At 37.5% G+C, this 15,342-nt stretch overlaps 1 protein-coding gene across 1 annotated transcript in view; it reads left to right on the forward strand.

Annotated features, from left to right (window-relative positions):
* The window catches only part of LOC140244857 (adhesion G protein-coupled receptor E3-like), a 74,887-nt gene that overhangs the window by 31,351 nt on the left and 28,194 nt on the right, over nt 1-15,342 (forward strand). Inside the window, exons 3-4 of the mRNA XM_072324468.1 lie at nt 10,793-10,835; nt 11,926-12,174. Of these exons, the coding sequence (XP_072180569.1) occupies nt 10,793-10,835; nt 11,926-12,174 (292 nt within the window). The remainder of the gene's footprint in view (nt 1-10,792; nt 10,836-11,925; nt 12,175-15,342) is intronic.

Below are 15,342 nucleotides of genomic sequence, written 5' to 3' on the forward strand. Positions count from 1 at the left end.
CGTTCAGGAACAATCTATTGCACATAAACCATTGAGAACTTTTTTGTGTGTGTTTCCGTGTTACTTTAATCAGTGTGTCAATGTCCTCATGGGCACAGTATGAGTGTAAAAATATTAGTATCATTCGCTAATAATATGAAATTAAGAGTGTGAACTCCATATCTTTTAGAAATATCACTGATTTCAAATCGAATCACGATCTGTTGTATTAAATGCCTTTGAAAGATCCATACATATATTCTTATTGAATGTTCTTTATTTGCATGTGATTCAGTAATCTTATATAAAGGGTGTGTACAGTTCTGGTCAAGGTGAGGATTTAGCTTTTAACGTTTTGCGAGATATTCAGAAACCACTCTATGAGAGGTCAAAGAGCATGCAGTTCTAAGGGGTATCAAAAGTTTATTCGATGAAAATCGGTTTTCAAATGGCTGAGATACCCAAAAACAAGGTGAAACAAAGAGATCCTAATAAAGTTGTGGCATGTCGCCTTTTATTATTAGCACTTTTTTATATCTAGCCATCCCCTTTAAGTGCTAAATCATCATCACAATAAAAGAAAATCAAAGATTTAGTTCTTTTAACATCACTAGCATAGCTAGGAAGCGCTCTCTTATACCCACTATGCCTCCATGTTATACTATAACAAGCTCTGCCACTGATGCTTTGGTGAAGGACAGTATACGTGTAGTGGTGCTGATATGATTATAACCATAATAATAAAAATGGCGTTAGAAAGTTCTCTAGTATCTTCTACACAATGTCTGTAACTTTCCAGCACAGAAACCTGGCAGCGCTTGGAAAATTCATTAATTTTGTGCTCCTCATTACAATACAAATGAGGGAAATGCGTGCGGTCACGCTTTACTTCTGCCACGTGAATATTACATCCTCCCATTTATATCCTTTATTCGTTGACTTTTAGCAGTTTGATTTCAATGGTTTGGGGATCAATATTTTAGCTTTGAAACGGCGGTAGAAATTAGACTAGATATTGAACAAAAGAGTCGCAGAAATTCCGATTGGGAGCCAATTTATGTGAACAATCTATCATTCATCGACATGGAAACAAACTTTTGAATCTCTCTTATAGTCTGGTTCAAAACAGCGTTTTTCCCGCTCCTGGATAACAGGATGTAGCATGGAGCTAATACGAAAGAATATCAATAGTACTCGTGCGCATTAGCTTAATTGCATTGCGTCAATTCGAGGGGGGGGGGGATATGAGGCTCTCTTCTTTCCATTAGTCTAAATTGAATGATGGCCTTCCTCTCGCCTATTCTCACTTGTTCACTAGCGGTGTATTTCATGAAAGAAAGACACTGTGCGGAGAGCTGGCTATAAAACGATTTCAAACTGGCGTGTGACGACACACTGGGGACGATGTTGCCGACAATACTAATATATGAATCTGAATTTAAATCGATACAGACAAGAGCGATCGATATGGAGTCGATAGGTTCAGAAAATATAATGTCTAGATTTATCTTGGCGGGGTCAGCATTCTGCTGCCTGCAACTCCTGTATGATACGTATCTATGCATTACTTGGATGACTGTCATAGCTTTATCTGATTCCCTCAAACAAAACAAATAATGAAACGCTAAATGCAATGGTAAGTTTTCATAAACGGGCATCAATGTTTAATCCTGCTCTTTTGGAAAAAACTAATATTATTGATGCTCCACCACTTTCGAATGCAGCATCAACATATAGGCCTATATATATATATATATATATATATATATATATATATATAGAGAGAGAGAGAGAGAGAGAGAGAGAGAGAGATTACTGCACGGCGCCAGTTTTTTCCCCTTTCAAGTTCTTTCCGTTTTTGTTTTCGTTTTTGTTAATGTGCGTGACGCCATTATTATTTCATTGAAACGTGGGCGTTACAGATCCAAGGTAAAGTTTTATGAAACCATGCATCTCCTTGCCATGAAATCATACCGTGTAATCATATATGCTGTCCCCTCCCTAATTAGGGGGCAAAACACTCTCTTCCATAGATATGACATAAAGATCGAGGTCCGTGTGTGAGAGAGTCACAAGTCATGCACGTAAAGGATCCCGCTTCATTCATTTAGCGTGCATGATTGTAACACAGTGAAGTGGTCCCGGCCAGTGCAGCTGAATATGGGATATCCATGCGGTGATCATCAGATCATATTATATCATATCTGATCATATCAGATGGAAACTGAAACAAACAAACAAACAAACAAAGAAAATTTGAGGCACTAGTCATCAACATCACTGTGTAGGCCTAATTCTAAATAGTCTTAAGGTGTAAATGTTTCGATGCCAAAACAAGACGCGAGTCCGGTCAGGAATATACCACTTTCATGAATTAGCTAATTTTGCAGAAGTGTATGAGCGGCTCCTGGTTTAAGAGTTATATTTCAGTTGGAAGTGTGTGCTCCTTGTCCTCAACCCCCACCCCTCCCCATTGGCCTCCCTTCCCAGAGGAAAATAGCGACCAATAAAGTGCAACCTTTACTAGTGGTTCAGGAGTTACCTACAAAACCGAAAACAATATGTATCTCTGAACGAGTACAGCTCGAGTTTAGAATTCATTAAATGTGGCGTCCCACAGGGTAGTTTATTAGGACCTTTACTTTTTATCATTTATATTAATGACTTTTGCAGATCATCTGACATACTCTCATTTATACTTTTTGCTGACGATTCAAATATTTTCTTTTCTCACCAAAATCCAGATACTCTTGTACGCATGGTTAATTCCGAATTGAAAAAAGTAACTCAGTGGATAAGAGCTAATAAATTATCACTTAATCTCCAGAAAACTAAGTATATGCTTTTTAGTAATTCTTTAGATGATTTAGGCACAGGTATTGTTTTTGATGACACTTTGTTAGAACGAGTTTCTCATATAAAATTCCTTGGTATCACAGTGGACAATAAACTTTCGTGGAGGCCACATATATTATTACAAACATTAGTACAATAATTTCACGCAATATTGGTATTATTAATAGACTCAAGTTTCATATTCCATTGGCCTCTTTGTTGACGTTGCATTTTTCTCCAATTTTACCTTATCTTAATTACGGACTCCTAGCGTGGGGTAGTGCCCATCAAAATTTACTAGATAAACTACTGTTATTACAAAAAAGGTTATTCGTATTATCTGTGGCGTCCCGCCACGTTCCCATACAGAGCCATTATTTACTAAATATAAGATTTTGAAAATTAAAGATTTGTATTTTTTTCAACTTGGTCAGTTTATGTTTAATTACAATATAAATGCAATTCCCAGTATTTTCAATTCAATGTTCCCACGGAACCAGTCTTTTCATGATTATCCCACTAGACAATCTAATGAGTTCCATTTACCCCTCCTGAGAACTTTATTGGCTCAAAATACATTTATATACACCGGTCCTAGATTTTGGAACTCACTGAGCTGGGAAATAAAAAATTCTCCATCTTTGTATTCTTTTAAGCGCAAGTTGAAATTTTTTCTATTAAATCCTCTCTGATATGTTTTTTTTTTCCCTTAGCTATAGGTTTCGTCAACCTCAGGGTTTATCATCGACCCACCAATCATTCAATCACTGAATTCATTATTACGAAAAGAAGTAGCCATCACAATCCTTGCACAGCTGCAATCAGCGCCAACTCTATGAAGCACATTCTCTACCATCCCCTGTTCAATTTCCCTTGTTCAGCGTGTAGGCATTCTCTCATTCTCTCATTCTCTCTTTTTCTTTCTTTCCTTCCATGCTTTTCATCTATTCTGGCAAGTTGTGTCATGTTGTTGTGTTTCTTCTGTTTTGTCCCGTCCTGTCGTATATCATATTTGTCACAAGTGTTTGTATATAAGTAATTCATACGTTTTATGAGTGGTTCACAATCTACAAGCTTTGCTTTTTAGTGGACCTCTCTATTCTTTCTTCCTTTTTTTTCAACTGAAGCATGACTTTGTATTATTATTTTTTTTTGCCAGTATGCGCTCTTATGTTTATCGATATCATTTATATATTGCAAAGGCAAATGTTTTTTGTTCATGATGTATAATACCTGATTTATCTTGTGTTATGTTTTTTTGAAAGAAAAAAAGAAGACTGAAAATAAATGATTTGAATTGAATTGAACTGAATTGAACCTTTAAGAGCAATCGCCACGAGGTATCTACAGAATATGATTTTGGACAAGACGCGCGCCGGTGACAAATATTATTTATTTATTTATTTATTTATTTATTTATTTATTTATTTATTTATTTATTTATTTATTTATTTATTTATTTATTTATTTATTTATCTATCTATCTATCTATCTATCTATCTATTAATCATTTATTCGGTGTTCTTTTAAAATTCACAGGATGACGTGATTCGGGAACGAGGGGCATGCCTTACAGCAGAGCCCTCTGAAATACCTTGCACAATAATAGATCTAAAAAATACAATAACCCCCCCCCAAAAAAAAAAAAACAATAGCTAAAGGTATTGTTTACCATTTGGAGCAGTGATTTAAAAAATGTTCGAGTTATCACCTTTGATGCATATGTGTAGGTCAGTTGTATCACAAAACATCGTATCATGCATGTAGACATTTTGCAATAAAGCCTATAATATCTGAAAGACAATAACTGTAGTCGATTTATTCTAGAAACGATTTTGCTGTAACTATATTGTTCACATTTTTGTATATTTATCAATACTTAACATTGATCATACTGATTAACATGTTTACATTAGTTGTTCCTTTCCCAAACTCACATTTAAGAACTATTTTGAAGCACTAAAGTTGGGTTTCTGTTTCATCTGCAAATGGTAAATGACGCCTTTAAACCTGGAAATGTAGTAAGTATATAAAACCATTGCATAAAAGCACAATCTAGGTAAAATACTGTAAATAAACTAGCTTTAAAATCCTAGGGGAGTCTTCTTCTTCTCGAGTCACTACGCAGAATGGAATGTTAGATTCTTCCAATCCAATGTTGGATGCACTGCCTGCCACGGGGCGTTAGGGCTGCCAGATCTTCTTGTGTGCAAGGCTCTGGTAAAAGTGGGTAGACATGGAGATGCTGCATTTATATTCTGCTCCTCTCAACACAGGCAGGTGGTGTCATCATTCTCACTGTACCCCCACTTTGTTAGGTTGGATTTGCAGCAGCCAACAGCACTTCTTAGGCAATTGCCGCAAGACCAGGAAGGCCATGCCTCACTGGCGCCTGATGGTGTAGTTTCCTTATCAGGGCTATTAGTAGACACTGTATGCGGTGTATGGGTAAGACGTTCAATCCACATGGATACATGCTGCTTGTCAGGGCTTTTGTTTATAAGTGCCTCTACGGAATGCGTGAAGCTGCGCCTGGATTTTAGCCTCTTTTTTGAATGATCATAATTGAAGAGAGGGTGGCGAAGGTCATTTTCTTGCTTCAGCTTTTCCTTCTGAGATGCAACAGTCCTACGGATGCTTGGGAGAGCAATCCCACTAAGTAGTTAGAGGTCTTAGCACGACATGAAGAATTTAGAACAGTGTCAATTTTAGTGCCATGAGCTGATCTACTCCAGACAGGTGACGCAGTGCTGTCGTGCGTACTGTCTTCCCCACATCGTATTAGTGACCTTTCTGAGAATACTATTCCTTGATGCCACCTTTACCTTGGTCTTAGTGATGTGATCCTTGAAAGTGAGGGCTCCGACAAGCGTCATCCTTAGGTAGACTGGCTGGGTGCACGTCACGAGACCGACACCCACGAGTCATACAGCCCACGAGTCATAGAGCTCACGAGTCATACAGCCTATGAGTTATACAGCTAACGAGTCATACAGCCTATGATTTCGACACTAGGCGAACAAGACCCACGAGACCGACACATTAAGCCCCGTGTTGTATCTGCCGAACTCTTGGGCTGTTTTTACCTATTGTCGAACTCATGGGCTGTATGACTCGTGAGCTGTATGACTCATGGACCTCATTTCAAAGTCGAACTCGTGGGTGTCGGTCTTGTGGAATGACCCCGACTGGCTTGGATATGTGTTGCAGCCATTTTCCATCACCAACTAATCCGACGTTGACGGTTGGCTTCCCCGTTCTTAAGATGAAACACACTGATTTGCGTTTTGTCTACGTTAGCTCTTGGATGGTTGTTGGCATGGTAGGGGATGAATAAGTCCAGTGCATTGGAGAGGGAGTCCTCTACTTCTTCGAAGGTGTCCTTCTGAGATGCAATGCACAGGTCATCAGCATAGAGGAAGCGTCTAGTGTCTGGTTGAATTGTTTGATCAGGGGGGGGGGGGGGAGGGGGCATTTCATGAAACATTTTGTCCGACAAAGTTGTCGGACAAATTTGCTCTCAGCCAATTAGATGCAAGGATTTCAGTAGCTTCTAACAGTGTGTCAGAAAAATATCTGACCAAAATGCTTCATGAAATGCCCCCTGGTGTAGATATTAAACAACAGAGGAACCCAAGCACACTCCCTTGAGGAAGTCCGTTCTTCTGTGTTCTCCGTCTACTCCTACCACCGAGGTCCACAAAGAATCTGAGGTTTGATAGCATGTTGCAGATCAGCTTTGTGAGTCTAACATCTGAGGTCATCTCATACAGCTTCTTGGCAAGGATACGGTGGTTGATAGTCACTGTGTCGTATGCTGCAGAAAGATCGACAAAGGCAGCACCGGTGATTTTCCTGTTCTCAAAACAATCCTCGATGTTCTCAAAACCATTCCCGATGAACTGTGTGAGGTTCCTGGGAAGTATGATGAACAAAACTATATTTAAAAGCATGGAATGAAAATAAGAACTATACTGTGTCAAGGTATGTGACAAAAAGAAACAGATTTTTAAAAAACTTATATAATAAACCACGTTTTAGCAAAACTACTTAATGAACACGAAACACAAAACGTTATATGACAAAGCGAGGCACAGTTATTAAGGAAACAATAAAAGTTACTATCTTTAAAAGCATGGATTAAAAAGTTGATTATTGATATGAACTTCTATGTCTTATGTGATGCAGCTCCAAGAGTCTTGCTCACACACCTCACAAGATGAATGCACAGGCTCTATCGGGGACAGTCCTGCAAAGATGTCATATTATGAATTCAAAGTCAACACATTTAGAATAAAAAAAACAACAACATACAACTGCGTCAAAATGGTTTGACATTGGCGTTATTTTGATGCAGTCAGTTATAGAATATGTCTACTGACTAATTTACTGATTCTATTTAGCAGGAGACAGCAAATTTGAAAGACGTAATGAATAAACTGATATTTGTTGTTTATTTCTAACTAACTTGGGTATGTTCTTCTCTGTAGCAAACCACATTCTATGTGGCTTTAGGTTTGTTTTGTTGTTGTTGTTTTTTTTTTTCTTCATGCAAGGTCATTGTCTCACAGCTCTTGCGTCGGTTCCTTGTAGTTCTACACCGTTTTCCCCTGAACGCTGTGCAAACGACGTGCTATGATAATGAATATGTCCATTATCTAAATTAGATGGATACAGATGAATTGCGTATTATGCCTCTGTGTTGGGATTACCAGAATGGATATATACTGTCTATGACGTTGCTTCAGTGTTGCGCTATGTCAATCCTGCGGAATTGAATTACATGAATAACCCATGAAAACTGATCTGATACGAGTGAAACTCCGATAATCCTGCGCGCTAAAAGGGCTGAATAAAATAGCTGTATACGCGTACAAGCAAATCCTTTTAATCGAGAACAACAACAGTCGCAGTCGAGGATGGCAAACAATATATTTATCTCTATATTTTTTTTTTTCAAGGAAATTACAACACTACACAATGCAACCATTACTTGAAAATTGTTGGGAGAGTCTTCATGTTTTGTCAATCAGTACATAGCTAGTATTGATATGAATTCTGATACGAAACAATTAGTGTCATTAACTATGATGGGTGACAATGGATATAGTTTCATTATTTTAACACCCGACATTTTGCAGTGAATGATATGAAGGTATATAAATAATTCCCTATAGGGGCATCACATACTTTTTTTTTTAATCTTTAATAGATTTCCCATTGATTACAGCCGTTAATCCAGGTAACAGTTCAAAATCATAGTCTCGGTGAGCCTGTTACACACATTGTAGTGATATGGCTGTAACCTTCCATCGACTGGTCGCCATTTTATCTATAGAAGGGAGGGACCGACCATGACGTAATATACGATATGTCCCAAAAAAATACAACGGGCCCCTCCGCAATGATAGCTTTAAAACCAGTGAATCAATCCAAATACAATTTTAGGGTATGAAACTATAACTCATTGCCCACATCTTACAGAAAACCCCATTCGATTTGCTTCAGTGGTCAAAGAGAAATGAGGAGTTTTGTAGAGCATGTCAGGAATCTCTTCCCTCCACGTTCTGTCTATTGTGTTCACACACAAGGGCATCCAAGTGCTAAACTTGGAAGAATCAGACTCATGACATGCTTTACAACAATCTACATTTCTCTGCGACTGCTTAACCAAAGTGAATGGGGTTTTCTGCAAAATAGAACTAAGATGTTATTTTTTAAGACTCTGAGGTAGCATTTAGATAGTTTAATCATATTGGGTGTTATCGATGCGAAAATCAGATTATAATTTTTTGGGGGGACATACTGTATAGACACTTTCATCACAACTCTTGGACCACTTCTAATAATCTATTTTACCAAATTCACTCATTCATGGCATATTTCTATGATAAGGCTCGCATCTTGTTTTTGAACAATACAACAAGTCAAACTTGAGTCTATTCAGAATAATACGATATACTCTTTGATGACAGGTAGGCTACCTCAAAGTGATCTTACCGGAAGAGCGAAATCTCTGGCAAATCATCTGATATACCCGCACGTCCCCCAGAGCACGTGTGTTACTGTCACTGAAGTCCACGGCGGATAATTACACTGTGATATCTTCGTTTATCTTAACGAAGGACAGTCAAATTTGTATTTGTCATGAGGATTTATTAGATGAATCTTTGTGACGGTACCTGTGCCTATAGTCTGCTATCATAGCAATCGACTGGTTTAGGCTTGTTTAGCAAGATAAAACGAAAATAATGCTCTCTTTGGTAGTTCCATGCACGCAAATTGATGCCAGGAAAGAATGTGAAAAGGCAAAATATTGTTAGAGGTAAAACTGCCGAAGGTAAACGTGTCGGAATGTGAGAGTGTCAGAATGACATCGATTTTTCTGGCATTTCCTTCTTTTTGTGCTTTATACCTATAATAAAAGAAAGTATGCTCAAACCGAACGTGCAAATTATCGCAAAGGAGAGTGGGGGACAGGGGAATTAAGCACCGTTTTCTGAGAACAACCTGCCACTGTCTTTTTGACACCAGCCATGTCAAGTACACATTTTTTACACACATATATACACTGGAAGGGAAATAGTGAATTAAAAAGAAAATTGTGATTAATCAACATGTCCTATTGGGTAACCAGAACAACTACATAAAAATGACACTTCTTACTCTGATTAATTCTTTTTATGTAAAAAAAAAATAATAATAATTCTTTTTATGTAAAAAAAGAAGAAGAGGAAATTGAGTAGACTTAACGGTATATAGAGGTCAGGGAGATTTGTTAGGTAGTGGCATTATCACAATGCCAATTTGAATATCATTTGTTTGTTTGTTTGTTTGTTTGTTTGTTTGATTGATTTCATCACTATCATGTTCAGCCCATTGTCACTGATTCTTATAGAATGGAAAATTTAAGAATGCCATTATTTTATACACCAGATAGGATTTTGAAGGATTGAATACAAACGAACCGCCGTCACTCTGTTCTCATAATTACAGCCATCTTTGACGCTGAAAAGTGGAATTGAAATGGAAGCTTGTCATAACCCGAAGAAAGAATGAAACGGTCCAACGTATATTTCTGGCCACAAATTATCAAGAATTGATGCCGGTAGATGTTTGGTGTATATTATTTTTCGTCAACAGTCAGTTACGACGCTGAAGAAGTTGAACGATAGTGATTGATTACCTAAACTCAATGGTGAATGTATGTACAGTACAGCTTGGGCCTAACTGCATGCTGAGACATAATGTCAGTTCTGACGAGATTGAATACGAGGTCATTCAACAATGCCCGATCGAACTGAAAGCTCTCGGCGTGCCTTTGCCATGGCAACCGTAAAACGAATATTGCCGGCAAGAGAGCCGCGAAAGGCTATAACAGGGAGAGAAAATTAGAAAGAGTCACCCCGACTGTCATCGGTATAGAGCTTGCAAACGTTCATCCCTCTGTAACTATGGCTTCAAACAAACATAAAATCGCATTGCAACTTGGGAATGGAAGAACTCGCCAAGCAGCCAAGCGCAAAGATACTCTGTTGAACTGAAGGGGGTGAGGTGAAACGAATGAATAGAAAAAAAAAATATCCAACATGATGTTTATCTTATTTGATCATTACTTTGTCAATTTCATCAGTAATGACAGCCTATGATAAGGAGGGATTTCCTGACTGCATAAGCACGTTTGTCCTGATAATATTGGAGATGGAATCTATCTATCTATCTATCTATCGATCTATCTATCTAGATATATATGCATGTATGTACGCAATGGATGGATGAATACATATATATTGTATATATATATATATATATATATATATATATATATAAAATACATATCATTTCATCCGTAAATGATGATAATACTTACTGATTATGTTGTAATTTTGTCCTAATCCATTTAAATATTGTGCAAGTCATGTTTTCATGGATATTTAGCTGTTTGGTTACCTTCCTACTCTTATTTCAATGCTTACAGGTGGGAGCAGACTCCGCTACATGTGTGACATTTCCAAATGACAGTAAGTTCGACAAATCGTAACGTAACTATGCAAGTACAGTCGCCACCGTTTAATCAAGACCCGGATAAACCGTGTGACTCCAGAGTGGTCGCGATTAGGCGGCGACAACTGTATAGTATTGAGCAATAAGTAACAGAAGTCATCCACAACCATCCTAAGTAAATCACAATTTGCCTGTACATCCGTGTAGAAAAGCAGATTCGCAAACTTTATACGATAGTGTTCACATACATTGATTGCGGTGGAGATACTGTCACAGTTCCGATTGTTATTGTTGTTTTTAACTGGGCCTATAAACCGTCGTATTTACGATGATCGTGATAGAAGCTACTTAAAACATTGCCACCTGTCGTAACCATGACAGATAACATTCAATAAAGGGCTAATAAGCCCTTTCATTGAATGTTATTTTGATAAGTCTTTTTATTGAATACTCGTGCAATATTTCCTGGTATTCCATTCATAGCCATCCAATATGATATGAATATTGAACAATAACACACCAATAATCCACCGGTGTTCCTGAGCTGCTAGTTTCATTAATAATACGTGGCAGACTTTGTTTTGTTTTTTGATTCCAGAACCTCATGATACAACGTAATAAACTAAATGTTTAGGTTCTTTTCTACTTTTTTGGGGGGATATGAATGGCTACCGTAATCGAAACACGAAAAAAAAAAATGAATAAAACAATTAAACTATTAGTAACACTTGTAAACGTGAATATGATACCACAGGATGATAATTTACAATCGTTCCCAAAACAATTTGCCTTTTTTTTTTTTTTTTTGGGTGCATGTTTGTAAGTTTTCTGCGACGTATGGTGCGTTGTTTGGGTTGTTAGTTTGTGCTCTCGTGAGAGTACGTGGATCGACCATCTTTTGTCTTTCCTGTTTATTCTTAGTGCACAAAGTTTAAACTAGACTGTGGGATGAGCTCATAAGATGAACTATGGAGCTAATATACTACAGCTCCGTGGATGAATTCAGTGAACTCAGTGAAATTAGCCATTGCATAGAAACATTCGTGATATTCATGTCTTGTGACTACTAATGAATATTCATCGCACTTATTCCAAACTCCACCTTAGCTTCCAGTTGCACCAAACTTTTCACCTGCAATCATGGAATCAACATCATCGGCAACGTTACCTACGACTCCTTCGCGATCAACTCCAACACTCAGCCGGTGACCCACCCGTTCGCCACGTGTCGCGTGGAAGAGGTGTGCACGGGTAAAAACACATGTGATATCGTGGAGATGGTCATGACGGATCTTGAGCCCAGCATCTGTCCGGATATGTGCTACTACCTGAGCATTCCGCATGGATCCTGCACCGGTGAGGGCAGTCTTTAACAGTGTACATCAGTGTTGTATTATGAGCGCACTACATTATCACAAGTGCGTATGACGATTCCATGTATTCTATTATTGAGTGATACGGTCAGAGCAGCAGTCATTACCATGACGCTCGTTTGTAATTGTGGATTAAAGTTATTACGAACTTATCGTTAAACAACTGTATATCTGTTCATTATTGAATTGGTCCACTATTACAACATGGTAACAGCACTGGTGTACATAGTCTAGAGTAACCAAGGAGGTACATGTACTACATATTTTATTATATATGTAATCCGTTTCCATAACACAAGTCCGTGTAATGAAGGCAACCTATTAAAGAACAAAGATAGATAACAACATTTCTGAAAAAAAAAATATGGTTTATACTTGTATATACTGTAGTGGAATAATTATTTTAAAAACTACAAACATGACAAAGAGAAATTAACAAGTTTTGATTTTTTTTAATGAAAGGTACAGATTCCTTAGACTTGCTACCTTTTCTTAATATAAGCGTGTCATACTGCCCTGCCTTCTGAACGCAGTGATTCAATCGTTTCTTCATCATGCTAGAACATATGAAGAGGAATCCTCTCTCATATTTTCTTTGGAATGTACCCCTATACCGTAACATCACGATCTTTTGTTCAAAAATTCAATTCAATTCAATTCAGTTCAATTCAATTCAATTCAATTCAATTCCATTCCATTCCATTCCATTCCATTCCATTCCATTCCATTCAATTCAATTCAATTCAATTCAATTCAATTCAATTCAATTCAATTCAATTCAATTCAATTCCATTCCATTCCATTCAATTCAATTGTTTATTCATTTCCATCAAGAAAAGAATACATGATACAAAATGGTACGTGTGTCAAGTGTACTTTCATCCAGTTTGGAAGGACAGATCATTGAATACAATACAAAATACATGTATATGCACGAATGGCATTATAACGAAAGAAGGAACAATGTACACTTCTTATACAGCACTGACTGCACATGGATTGACGAAAACTTTGAAATTCATAACTTCTGATTATATATTCCTCAACCTTCGTTTATGCGTTCTACTTGTATTTTCCGCATCCAATGAATCCACATAACAATCCACTTTATCTAGGGTTAATTTCTCATGAAACAAAATGGCAAGATGCATATACGGCAGCTAAAACCAAGAAATCCTTTCACTGTCGTCATATCTTTCGATCTCATCGTCTTAATGCTCAAGACAATGATGACGATGAAAGTAATGATGATAACAATACAACTGTATTACTCATGATGTCAGTAATAACGATAACAATGAAATTAACAATAGTAATTATAACGATAATATCACAATATGATTATATATTATCATATTTAATTATCATGATATTAAGAATATAAAAGTATACTTTTCTCATACAGAGGTAGACATCAAACTGAGATGATGAGAGGGTAAATTGAAACTTTCAACCTTAAAGAAGAAACAAAATTCTCAGAAGGGCTCAAAATTCATCTTCCATCATTTTGATAATTTGCTTGCAATTGAATTGAAAATGCTTTACCAAGAAACTTAATTGTCTGGCTGACGTGTTTTGCCGTGATAGTGGGCTGTATTTGTAGTATTTTGAGATCAAATGTGTGAAATAATTTCGATCGGATGGGTTCGACTTTTATTCTTTGAGTGCCCTCCCCGTTCAGTAGTGGGTATAGGTAGAACGTTACTGGTATATAATGATCGAACCGAGGTGTTCTAGCCGTATACTATTGAAACTAACAAGAAACTAGTAACTAACAAGTTGTATGCGATTTATTCTCGTGCGTTGGATACTGCTATGCCCCTAAATAATCATGTAATCGATGTAATCGATAGTAAATCATTACGTAGCAAACACGATTTGGTATGCTTAAACACTGCAATACGGCATACCTTTTTGGATGATACTTCGCATTTTCTTAGTTACAACTTAAATCGTGTTAATCACAACGTTACTTCACACATCAATGCATGGGTATCCACTTCAGACTTCGTTAGAGCAAAAATCGAACGTTTTTGCAGTCGTATGTGAACTACGCTTTATCTTTTACTGGAATATTCATGAGTAGGTAGGGTACAATAGATTACAGAACAAGTATGAGTTCAGGTGTGTGGTTGAGCGAGGTGTGGTCGTGGATGGCGTAATGCGCTACTTATGAAGTAGATTGTATACTTTCAAGATGGTGATGCCGTGTAGTGTGCTGTCTTATGTTGTTGTGTTGTGTTTTTTTGTTTGTTTGTTTGTTTGTTTGTTTTTTTGGAGAATTTTTAACGGCTTCAGGGACCCAGATGTGCATGAGAGCTCTGTGATGAGATTGCTGTCTTCCGCAATGTTCCAAGTGTGTTTGCGTTGTTCCTTTTTGATAAACTTGGGTTTCTTGAGGCATGGTGTGAGGTTTCTGCCCGTGCACTGAGTGAAGGCGGGTAGGCCTAATGGCTGGTTTGGGCGGTCGTTGATGGGCAGCTTTAGGCTTGATTCTCTGGAGTCTACCTGTGTTGAGTAATTACTCTGCATAAGCTGTTATTTTCGCGTACAGACATTTTCGCGAATGAGGAGCTCGCAGGCACTTTCGCGAGACGATGTTTCCGCGAATTGACACCGACGATATCGTAAATGCACTAATATCCTATAGCGCATTGTGATATTTTCGCGTGTTTTTTAAATTCGTGATCCAATTGTGATTCGCGAAATTCACGAAAATCAAACCCTCGCGAAAATAAGAGCTTATGCAATTAATGAATCAGAGTGGTGTCTGTCCTTGACGACCGTTACCTTTGTTCTGTTTTGTTTTGTTTGTTTTTTTCATCATGAGGAGGATGGATAGGTGTTGTGGATTGGACTTGTTTGTTGGCTGTATTTTGGTTTTGTTTTGTTTTTTTACTTCACTACGTTTCATGATATGTAACTGGAACATGAAGGAAGTGGAGCTTATCAGTATAAACAGCAATGCACAACCATAATTCAATTCTAGTCTAAATTGTACGAATTTCCATTACGTAAATTCGTATGCCACAATGCGCAAGCATACCATCAAAATTGATAAGCGTTGTTGTTGTTGTTGTTGTTGTTGTTGTTGTTGTTGTTGTTGTTGTTGTTGTTGTTGTTGTCGTCGTCGTTGTTGTTTTGACACTCG

This window comes from Diadema setosum, chromosome 21 (genome assembly GCF_964275005.1).
Source record: "Diadema setosum chromosome 21, eeDiaSeto1, whole genome shotgun sequence".
NCBI classification, from domain to species: Eukaryota; Metazoa; Echinodermata; class Echinoidea; order Diadematoida; family Diadematidae; genus Diadema; species Diadema setosum.